The sequence below is a fragment of the Nesoenas mayeri genome (assembly GCF_963082525.1).
Source record: "Nesoenas mayeri genome assembly, chromosome: 4".
NCBI classification, from domain to species: domain Eukaryota; kingdom Metazoa; phylum Chordata; class Aves; order Columbiformes; family Columbidae; genus Nesoenas; species Nesoenas mayeri.
This window is the reverse complement of record NC_137540.1, coordinates 39,951,788-39,963,776: the sequence shown is the minus strand read 5'-3', so window position 1 is coordinate 39,963,776 and position 11,989 is coordinate 39,951,788. Positions and strand designations below refer to the sequence as shown.

The following is an 11,989-nucleotide window of genomic DNA, read 5'->3' as shown; positions in this document are numbered from 1 at the left end:
ACACTGGGAGGGGGATACGCCCGGACAGATACATTTCACCTATGCAGAGATCTGTCCCTGAACTGCTGTCAGATTTCTCCTTCCACTGTCTCTCCCAGACATTTTGTAGGTATTCGGAGGTCATTCCTTTTAGCCTCAAACAGAGTATCCCTACCCCACAATCTGAGACATATTTTCCTCCTCTGTCCCTCTCCAGGTATAGCCTTTCCTTACATATCTTTCATTTTACTTCATGCACAAACTATACAGATTCCCACAGGAATTTCTCAAGCAATGTTTCTAAATATAAACTCATAAATCCTTACCCTTTCCTAATACAAGCAGCTCCTGGCTTGCATGAAATGTTTGGTTTCTCTAATAGCTGAAATCATCTCACTGTCCTATTGTCACCTGTACTTGTAAATTCATTCTGGTTTTCGCGTTAATAACTTTCCAGTTTCCCTATTACAATGTTCTTGGACATGTTCCTTCTCAGAGTCCCTTCCACTTGCCTCTTCAACCAAATGCCAAACTTTCAAAGTCTTTGGATTTCCCTATTAGCCTGCCTATTGGCACTAGATCATCTTTCTTTCCTAAAAAAAAAAAAAAAAAAAAAAAAAAAAAAAGTGGAATAGTGGAATAGAACAGGATATATTTTTCCTGTGTCCGTCAGCACTATACTTTCAGAGGAGACTAAAATACAGAGGTGGGATTTCCACCCCCCACCCCCATTTCCTAAGAAAAAGCATACCCACAGCCCCATAGAGTAACTCCCATCTCTCTTTCCACAAATATTTCCAAGACACAAGGTTCAGTCAATTCACCCCAGCTCTCAAAGGACAGCTGCCCTGTGCGGGCATCAACCCCACCGTCCCTCTTCTGAGCACAAACATCCACCCTGAGCCTCAGCGGGGCCATTCCCCCTGCCAGGGGCGTCCCTCGCCGCCGCCGTCCCCGGTCCCGCCCCGCCGGCCTCCGTGGCTGCAGCGCGCTCCGTGGGGGCGGCCGGGACTGGCTCCCGCCCCCTGTCTCCCCGCCCGCCCCGTCGCCGTCGGGGCCGCGGCGTTCCCCGAGTCCGGGATGCGGCTGGCGGCGGGGTGCCGGCTGCTGGCAGGAGCCGGGGACAGACGGCCAGGAAGGTGGGCTCCCGCCGCCGCCACGGCTCGGCGCCGCCGGCGCGGCTGAGATTAGGCTCCCGCTCGGCTGCGATGCGGAGCGGTGGGGCGAAAGCGGCGGGGCCCAGCGGGAGGGCGCGGGGCACCGCCGGGCACTAAGCAGACGGCGGGCGCGGAGCTGCCGGAGCTCTCCAGGGTGCTGGGCAGACGTCCGCCTGCCAGCGGGCAGCCGCACTGACACCCCCGCTCGCCGCGCCGCGGAGCCCCGCCGATGCCTCGGACACGACCGCTCCAGGGCTCGGCGGCGCTTCCGAGCAGCATGGCCCGGATGAGGTACCTCCGCACCGCTGTCTCGGGATTTTATCTGTGGGAAGCCGCGGTCCTGCTCAGGTGAGTTGTTGTCTCTGGAGAAGCAAAGATTTATCTCGGGCAGCTGAAGTGCCTGGGACTGGCACGGAGGCTGGCATCGGTCACCGTCTTTCCTCACCACTAACACTCGGCTAGCTTCGGCAGCCAGAACCTGGGCATGGAAACTAAATGCCTGGGGTCCCTGCTTCTCAAATGACTTTGTAACATTGCGTTGCCTCAAATTCAATATTGCGTTTTGCAGACTGGAGGCTGTGCGATTCCTTCACCTGTTCGCAGCTAGGCTTCCTCTATTTGGTCTGTGAATTTTATTACAGGAAACGATTATTAATCTTGAAAATTCTTCAGGTGCAAAGTGTCTATATGTAGAAGTTGGGGAAGAAAATCTAAGTTGGGAATCTATCAACTTATTTACTATCAGTTCTTTTCAGGAAAGGGGAAAAATCAGGGGTTTGCGTTAGGTCAGAGAAGTCTTAGAAAAAAATCATAGCTAAGTGGACAGAGGATACAGTCTACAGAATCTTCCTCAAAAGGGAAAGCACTTGCTGTACCACTGGCAGTCTAGGATTTGTAATATGAAAGACAAATTATAACCTGAGTAGAAATCTCAGGTTCACATGTCTTTTTCTGCTTTCTACCCAGCACACTTTTTCTAGCTAATGCTATTGTATCAATGCAAACATTATTTTAAGACATAGCTCTGAAAGTGTGGTGACAGCAGGCAAAAATAAATGTAAGCCCTCTATTTAAAGGTGAGGGAAAACTTCAAAAGAAAAATCAGACATGTAAAGAGACAGATTTCAATGTCATCACATATTCACTGCTGATGCAGAGTTAGCCATGCTTGTTATCAACAAACATTCTAGCTCTGAATCACAATAAACAGACTATGGCATATAACCTGATAATGCCAGACTATTTTAAGAATCACATTGTTACATGACAAAAATAAAAAAAAAGGAAACTTAAATTTGAAACGTGGTTCTGCAGATAGAGTTTGGAGATTATGCATGTAAGGGATTTATAACCAGGAACTTTAAACAGTAACACGTAGTGCTCCGCAACGATGGCACACTTCACAAGTGCTCACAGTTTCCTAGCAAATTTTTCCTTTTTGAAGTTAGTTTACTGACCTATTTCATATCAACATATGTAATGTAAATAGTTTATAATGTGATTGTAATTGTGCCAAAAGAATGAGATTTTAAGGAATTGGTTCACATGGTATGGGATTAATTGACACTGAGAGGAAAAAGTAAATGCACATATATTGCAGTTTAACTTTTCAGTTGCATTGAGTATTTAATGTTCAAAGTAGATTACCAAATCCTAGTGCAGTGTAGGTAATGCAAGCAGCACTGTGTTGTTATTATTCTGTTTCAGGTTAGTTATAGAACTGATTTTTCATTTGTATACTATTTAAATGCCATCTTACTGTTTAATGATTCATCCTTTATTTTAATGATATAAAAACACATATTACATTCTAAGTGGGGGGAGGGAAGTGAAAAGTGATTTTTTTGAATGCACAGGTGTATTTTGCATCACATAATTCTGGACTAAAATTTAGTTGTTTCAAAATGTATACAGGCTTCTTATCTTGCATAAATTCAAATTATTCTGTTTAATGTCCAAAAACCTGTCTTATTGCAATAGCCTGCTGCTCTTAAATTGTCATTTTATCACAGTGAACACAGTTACTGCGTACAAGGTCTATATAGCCTGAGAAAGACTTCAGAAAACTGCTTAGAGTCTACATCTGTCTTTGAAATATATTTGAACATAGAGACTACTGGTGACTTTAGGTCTAGCAATAATATCATCTGAGAAACCCAGTCAGTTATGGAGACACAGGAGTCTTTTTCCATGCTTTAAAATGGGGGGGAAAAAGTGGGTTTTTTTTTTTTAAAAAAAAAGGTAAAATATTCAAACCTCTAAAATTCCCAAGCTTCCTGGAGCCATTAATTTTAGTTCTCTTCCAACTTAAGCCTTTTGAAATGCTTTACGTTAGAGCAAATAGAACAGGGAAGAGTAGAAGGCTGCTTCCACTCTCTGTAAGATATAGTCTCCAGCCTTAGCACCTATATAACACCCTCAGTAAGAAGACGGATGTACTCTGACTTTCTAGGAACAACCAAACCTTAAGCCCTTCACTTGCTTAAACACTATGGAGAAAATAATGTATCTTATCTTACATTGTGCAACATGAAAACTTTTCTGCTCTTCATTAACAAGCATTCAACGCTGTGAGAGAAGACTGAAGGAACCCCACAGAAAGAACCTTCAATTCTTGTTGAACAGCCCTGAGACCATTTAAAGTGATTGTCTAATTTACATGCCTCTGAAGACAGACATTGAGTTTTATTTTCAGTACAGGTCAAATGAAAACAAGAAGTATTTTTTTCAGTGTAAAGTTACAGGCTTGCTGCTTTAATGAGTAAATCCTCTGGATTGGTATGCTTCAGAAGAGGAAACTGCACCTGCTTTTTTATTTTTTTTTTAAGGAATTCATTTTTCATCCCACATCTAAAGGCTCTTCCAATTGAAATTACTCAAACAAGATGCATATTAGTCATTGTAGGATCTAGTTTTTCAGAAAGACATCGTAGGAAAAGTAAAATGTTAATAGTCTTTCATAATATTGTGCGTATTTGTACTACATCTTAGATTAATAATATACTTATTGATAATATATTGATTGACTTTAGATAATATATTGATTGACTTTAGACATCAAAACCAACAGTTTAAGCACACAGAACTCTATTATGTTTTCAGTAGTATATTTGAGAATGGGGAGAAAAGCTCTAATCAGACACAAAATAATTTTTAAGAAATATTATTTATTAATGACTGCTTGGCCAAGCCCCGGTGCGATATGAAGAAGTGGGCTGAGGTTTAAAACAAGGAAAAATCTAGGAAAAATAATTTAATGGAGCCTCAATATAACTAATTCACTACCAAAGAATTAAAATAAACAGTTCTAGGATACAGTTTGGAGTTATAATAATCTCTAAGACTGAGTATTCCCATTTTCATTAAAGTAATAGTGTTGACAAGAGTTCCTCTGGATTTGTCTGGATTCCGAGAAGTAATGCTGGAAGTATGATCATATTTGTAGAGTCAACATGAAGATCATATTTTTGAGTCAAATAGTTTTATGACATCTCTCAAACTCCCAACAGCACCAGCACAGCTCTGTTAGAACTACACTGTCAGGGACTTGCCAAGGACTCTGCTTTCTCCTTGAAGAGCATGGTATAGGTATTTTATATGAAGACCTGTGTATAGGGAAAGCACAGGATAAAAAGGTAGGTGGCACTGTGGAAGTGTAAAATAGATTTTCCCTATATGATATTTCTTTAGGTAGCCATATTAGCTTAGACTATAAATCATGCTATGATTAGATTATTGCCTCTTTCCTTGTTCTATTCACTGCCTCATTGGCCTTATTTTGAAGGAAACAGTGTCACAGAGACAGCTAATTACACTTAGAAACCAGATTCTTGTGGAAAAATCCTCCATGAGACCTAACTCTGGGGCATGTCTGAGCTCATGGTTAACTGATTTTGAAATTATCCTTGCATTGCATTGCAAATTGATTTCAGATGAATAGCTTGAAGAAGCAGAAGTGAATATTCTTTGAGCCAACATTAGTTCCTACAAATAATGAAAAAGAAAAAACAAAAGCTAAAAAAGATTAAATCTGGCATATCATCACAAAGATCTTTGAAAATAAAGATAACTTCAGTAGCTTATTAATATGTTAAGAATTATACCTACAATACTATTCAAGAAATAAAAGTGTCTGCTAAAATCAGGATGTGAATAAAACAGTGTGTGAAATAAAATGTAGTAATTCAGAATGAGGGCCTTGAGGCACAGTACCCTTCCTTGGCAGCCAAGACTCAATTTGAAAAGTTTCTGTGGGATAGATCAGTAGACAGACTCTAGGTTCCAGTGAAAAAAATTTGATATGTCTCAGAGAGCAGCAAGGGAAGGGGAGGTGAGGTGAGAGTTTAGACTCACAGCAAGGCAGGCTGGAGCAGGGTCCTACCAAAAAAAGTTTCCAGACCCACAGAACCTGTGCAGAAGCAGAGCAGATCCAGCCCAAACAATGATTCAGATTGCAAGGCAAAGCTGGTAGTGATGAGATGAGTCTAAGGTCAAGCCAAAAAGTCAGGTCAGCAAATCAGGCTCAGGGTCAGAATTAGGAAGGTACAAGGCTGGGTGAAGGTGCACTTTCACAGTAGCTCATCCAGAGAACAAGAGCATCCCCCAGCACTCCCCAGGGAGTTAAAAACAAAACAAAAAACAAACAAACAAAAAAACCCAACCCAAACAAACCAACAAAAAAAGCCCACAACACAAACAAACCACAGAGAAAAGAAAAAAAAAAAAAAAAGCACAGCTCCTGAGCAAAGAGGAATGAACCCTTGTTGAGACTTCTACAGCTTTTTATCAAACAGCTCTGCTTCAGAGCTGGGCTACTGCATTATCAGAGCTGGCACTGAGCCCAGGTAGCCAAACCCCTGGGATGAAGGAAATACAGTCACGGTCTTTATGAAATGTCAAACAGAGCATTGGGGTTCCCTTGCAGGATGTTCCCATAGGCAGGCATTGTACTTTCCATAACTCTGACAAAATAGCGGCTTTTTTTTGTGACCAATAATATGTAATTCAATTTCTCTTGTATTTCAACTATATCAGTGAAAACACCAATATCCCTGTGAACCAAATAGGAGTTTTGTCATAAGTACAAATTCATTCAGAACTTTTATTATCCATTCTTTATTTCTATTTTTTTAATTGACTACCACGTTTACAATTTTGAGAAAGAATTGTGTAGATTTTTGAGTTTATAATATTATAAACTGTCACAAAATTAAATAACAAAGAAATTTCAATTAAAAACGTGAGTTTCAATTCTTACTGTGCTAGTGACATATTCTTACTCTGCGACCTCTTATAATTCTTTCCTAGGTAATTGATGCTTACAACAACTGAAAGCGAGTAATATTGAGACATAAGTGCTGTGCTTCTGTGTGATGAAAAATGCAATATCTCCTCTATCAGATTGGTCCTGTCCAGATATCCTAGGAATCATGACAATTAGAGAAAATGAAAATTTTTATAAGATTAGGGCTTCTTATTTTAACAGATTTAGCATACAAGCTTCAAATGACCTTACTGATTTTTATGTAATAATACATATAGGGAAAGATTCCCACAAATCAGCTTTTCTCAAGTAAAGAGCAATGAAGAGCCCTTCTGTGTGGTGTTGTCTCTTCTCATTTTTATTGTTCTTCCTACCGATCTTCATGATGTTTATTGAAAGACTCAGTAAAAGGAGATAGGAACTAAAAAGGACTAGTTTTACCTTCACTGATATGTAGGCATTGTGAACAGATGGAGCAAAGGGCACCTTTTTGAGGATATCAACTACCAGCAGAAAGGGAACATCTCAGAGAGCAGGAAAAGAGCGAGCTAGAAACCATGTGTAACAAGAATGAAGGACCAAAAACAGGAGAATGAGAAGAGCATCAGGAAGCAGAACATTCTGCACAATAAAGTCAAGAGAAAAGAAAGCAAGAATCTTTGAGATTGAGCTTTTTTGTAGCACAGGCTGTAATAGATTATTTTTATGGCTTCTGAAGCGATATGATCCATCTTCACTGATGTCTTTAGATGTTGTGTCAATGTGAATGCCAAGTAGTGTGAGTAAAAAGAAAGAATGAAGGAAAAAGTACAAAGACAGCATGCGATTATAAAAGTATAAAAGAATGCATTTTCTTATTACTCTTCCAGTCAGCTGTCTAATGAATTGCTCCAGCATTATTAAACAGCAAACAGGGTGATAATACTTCGTGTACATTGCAGTAGACTTTCTACATAATGAGCACTTCCTATATAATTTTCCTATACCACATAGTACCCCATTATTTCCCTAGCCCTACTGCAGATGTACAAAATGAGCAAGGAAAGGAGAAAGATTCAGGGCTACTTCCAGGTAGGAACTTCCCTAAGAAAGACCAGTCCTCTCCAATATTGGTATAACTGAAGTTTCTATTTGGTGACATGAAATATTAGCAAAATGCCGTTTCCAAGGAAAGCCAGCTTGAGACAATAGAAAATGTAGAAAAGTTCAAGAAGACTCTGACCTGAGATAATCATGCTGTCACTGATGGGACGGTTGAAAGAATGGAGTTCCACAAACAAGTATTGGGGCTGCTGGCTAATACAATTCAATGGCCATAGGAAAAATGCAAAGCAGCAGATTATCCTGAGACTATTTCAGTGAAACAATAAAGTGAGCAGAAAGTAAACACAAGAATACTAAATTATCTGAAACTGTGAGGCTGAGTTAATTGGTATTAACCTGTATGTGATTCTTACAGCTACATCTAATTTTGGAAGGTTATCATAAGAAGAATCAGTGCAGCTGTGATATTTAAAAGAGCAAACTAGTATTTTTGCTCTTCCTGATTAAAATTCAAGCTGCAGTTATAGCCATATAACCTACTGTCTTAAGACTTTGCCTTTTGTTGCATTCCATCTTTGATGTAAAATCTATATTAAAATATCTTTGACATAAAAAAATAATACTGGAATATGCTATGCATCTCATCATTGCCCAAGGGTTCACATACTATGTGCAGTTTGCATAAGACTCTACTATGTCTAGAATTTATCTCATTTCTTATTAAATTCTTCTGTCTTTCAGAATTGTGAAAGCTAAAATATAAGCCTAATGTAATCCTAAGTAGCATCTTTGAGGATTCACAGGTACCAGAATATATCATTTCCAAGATTAATTTCTATAAAATGGGCTGTTAACAAATTTGTATGATTTTTAGCAATTGACTTTCAATTCACAACTAACCACTCAGTAAAAATGCCTATTAAAAACAATTATACCAGCATGGTTTTTCTGAAGGCGGTGGGTTTTTTTAAAGTTTGATTACTTTACATGTTAGACGGTGACTGCCCAGCATAGGGACTTTTTTGTGAATAGTTGGTTAATAAAGTTCTGAGATACAGTGGGAATTGATTATTAAGAAGATCCTGAGTTTTTGTCCTGCTAAGGCTTTTAATTTCATAACATTTTCAAAATTGCCCTGTAGTCTGTTAGATTAAGTGGTACACGGGAGGGTCCTTGCTCTGGGCATATGTAGGTTAAGACATATTCATCTGCAGGGACCAACTAAACTTCCAGTTTTGTGAGCAACATGTCAAATGGCTAAGGGTGCCCTACGAGATACATAAAATAAATGTCACCAAGTGGTAACTTACTGGCAAAAGTAGGATAAAACTTTTCATTTTTTGAGGGAAAAATAAAAATTTTGGCATCATTCATGACTAAAGCACTGATTTCACACAGTTAAATTATGACTAAATACAGTATTCTAAGATAAATATTAATTCTATGCCTAAGCATCTGTGTAACACATCCATGAAGGGATGCACACCTGACTGATGTTTTCCCTGATGCTATTAGGTCAGATCTATTACATCTGACTCAGTAGTATTAGAACTAAAATCCAAGTAGGCAGATTTCAGCATCACATCTGGACTGCATCCTATTAAATACTTTTTTTGAGATTGTACCGGGTTTTCTTTGTTTTTTTGTTTGACTGTTTGTTTGTTTTTTGGGTTTTTTGTTGTTGTTATTTTTTTGTTTGTTCATTTTTTTCTTTACCTATCAGAAAGAATGCTTTATCCAAATTCCTTTTTTTTTTTTTTTCTGAAAAGAAAAATAAGCAGATTTATTAGAGCTTGCAAGGTTTATCACAGTTTGCTCTAACTCTTCACTTGCAAGATTTAAAGTAAAATAAATTATCTTTGGTTTTCCTTCAGTTCTCACACACTGAAGATTGGATGCTCAATTGTTTTGAACAAGATACTGTGATATTTTACTACACAGAGTGAATATGAGATGCACCAACTTGAATGGTAATACATGATTACAAAATGTACAATACAGTAGAGTACCAGAATTTAAAAAGCTATATGCAACCAGTTTCTGCATATATCCATTAAAATTTTTCCTCCAAAACTTATCCATAAATTCTAACACTGTGCAAATGAACTCTAAGAACATATCTGTGCCTTTAAGTATTTTTGTAGCTCCTGAACACAGATCTTGGGATGTAAGAGTACTCAAATTTTCATCTATAATCAAAATGTGAGCACAAACGCACTTGTTCAGATTCTCTAAGTAACAGGGAACAGAAAACAGTATTTTCCTCCTTTGTAACAGTGATGTCTCCTGAAGGAGATGAAGTGTCTTGCACATAATAAAGACCGAAACACATTCAGTCATGGTCTTTCCTTTGTCCAGCACATTTCCAATTTGTTTATATGAAGCTTACAAGACTCAGATTATAATTAAGGGGGTGCTGGATACGTGGCATAAGCAAGGCTAATACAGCAAAGACAAAGCATGTATCTGAGGGCACTTTCTGTGTCTGCAAAAGAAAGTGAGGATGTGTAGTGGACCAGGATAATTTTGGTGGAAACATGAAAGGCAAGCAGCACTGCTTTTTAACCTTCACATTATTTTCTGTGTCTTATTCAGTAAGGAATATGCTCCAGTGCATGCATCAGGAAAACTGGGTGCTGTCATTATGTAGCATAAATCCTTCCACTGTTCCCATGACCCTGAAGCTCAACCCTGTTGTTCCTTAAAGAAAGTCTTATATTATCATAGTGTTGATTGTCGGTAAAATTAATAAAAAGGAAAAAAAAAATATTTAACACATTTATCTCATGTAAGTTAATAGAGCTCTTCCTGTCTTACAGAAAATTCCAAAGCACTGAAAAGTTTTTCTTGCTTTTTCAATGCATAGAAATAATTTTAAGTTGCAGAAAGCAGGAAAAAAAATCTCTGTCCATTCTGTGGAGGAGATGTTCAGATATATATATTTTTTTCAATTTAGAATGCAAGACCCCACCTTCAGTTCCCATCAACATCAAAAAATATACTGTGTCGGGAGCTGGCTCTCTTTAGTTTGGAGAATAGGAGACTAAGGGGGGACCTTATTAATGTTTATAAATATATAAAGGGTGAGTGCCACAAGGATGGAGCCAGGCTCTTCTCGGTGGCAAACAATGATAGGACAAGGGGTAATGGGATCAAGCTGGAACACAAGAGGTTCCACTTAAATTTGAGAAAAAACTTCTCAGTAAGGGTGACAGAGCACTGGAACAGGCTGCCCAGGGAGGTTGTGGAGTCTCCTTCTCTGGAGACATTCAAAACCCGCCTGGACATGTTCCTGTGCGACCTCACTTAGGTGTTCCTGCTCCAGCAGGGGGATTGGACTAGATGATCTTTTGAGGTCCCTTCCAATCTCAAACATACTGCGTGTGTGTGTGTGTGTGTGATATTCCCCCCAAGCTTGCCAACACTTCATTAAAACAACATTGAAACAGATAAGTTTCTGTAAAAAACCTATTTCAAGAAATCAGTACTTTTCTCACTAGAAATATTTTATCTTATCTTAACTGAAAATTCTTAATCACTAGTAATAACACAGTATATACACTATAATTAGCTGACTAATCAAAATAAACAATTTAATCTGAAGCATTTTGGGAAAAAACTTCATATAGCACTGAGTTCTATTTACTGGTAAGTTTTGACTTGTCTGGGCTGTAGTCCTCCTGCTTGTTGAAATACTTTATTTTTAGGTGAGTGACTTTTAAGCTATATTCAGTTTTCTCTTCCTGAACTTACATCTTATCAAACTCATTTTGGACAAAAAGTCTCATCTTCTGAACAGCCATCTGACATGCTCACTGCAGATACAGGACTACACTGTTGTACTGATACAAGCAGAGCTTCCCTAAGGCAAATGGAATAATGTTTAATTGAATTGTGCTTCAGTCTTCCCGAACCCTGGGTTTTCATTCCAAGTGGAATTTTAATCTAGTTTTGATAAACCCCAGCCATTTCATTGTATTATACGAATTTCTGTGAAGATTTTTTATGAAGAGTAAAATAGTTGTTTGAGAAGAAACATATCAAATAACCCCAGTTTTCAGTTTCAGTTAGTCTTCAATTCATAAAAGTGGATTTTTAAAGCAAAATAAGACAAAGGAGGAACAGAAGACTTGTAGCATTCTAAATGATCATTAATTAGGATTACAATAAATATCTTTTTTCTACAGATGCACATGTCAGTGGAGACTGTTTTGTTTACAGTGATTGAGAGTACAGCAACCTCATGGATGCAAAGTAAGCTGATGGGGCAGTGCCACAACAACAGTAAAAAATCTAGGCAGAGAATTAGAAAAAGAAATCGCAGTGATATGTAGTTCTACAATTTAAAGGACATTTTGGGATGTATTAAAAATATAGGATCAACAAAGCAGTTGCAATCTGTAGAATTCAGTTTTCAGTATTCACAGATTGCTCCTAGATCTGGGAAGAGTCTGTCTTGGGAAACAATAGTCTGCAGTTTTTAGCCAGGCAATGTCTCATTTTGATCTCCTTTCAATCTAGTGTTGCCTCATTGACATCAGTCGAA

General features: G+C 38.4%; 1 protein-coding gene across 2 annotated transcripts in view; it reads left to right on the top strand.

The window, feature by feature from the left end:
• Positions 1-1,365: 1,365 nt before the first annotated feature.
• Positions 1,366-11,989, top strand: part of GLRA3 (glycine receptor alpha 3) — a gene marked incomplete at both ends in the record, with an annotated part of 82,297 nt that continues 71,673 nt past the window's right edge. Inside the window, one exon of one of the 2 annotated variants that reach the window (XM_080344226.1) lies at positions 1,366-1,484. In XM_080344226.1, the coding sequence (XP_080200352.1) occupies positions 1,366-1,484 (119 nt within the window). The remainder of the gene's footprint in view (positions 1,485-11,989) is intronic. The other variant, XM_080344227.1, reaches the window with a different exon arrangement.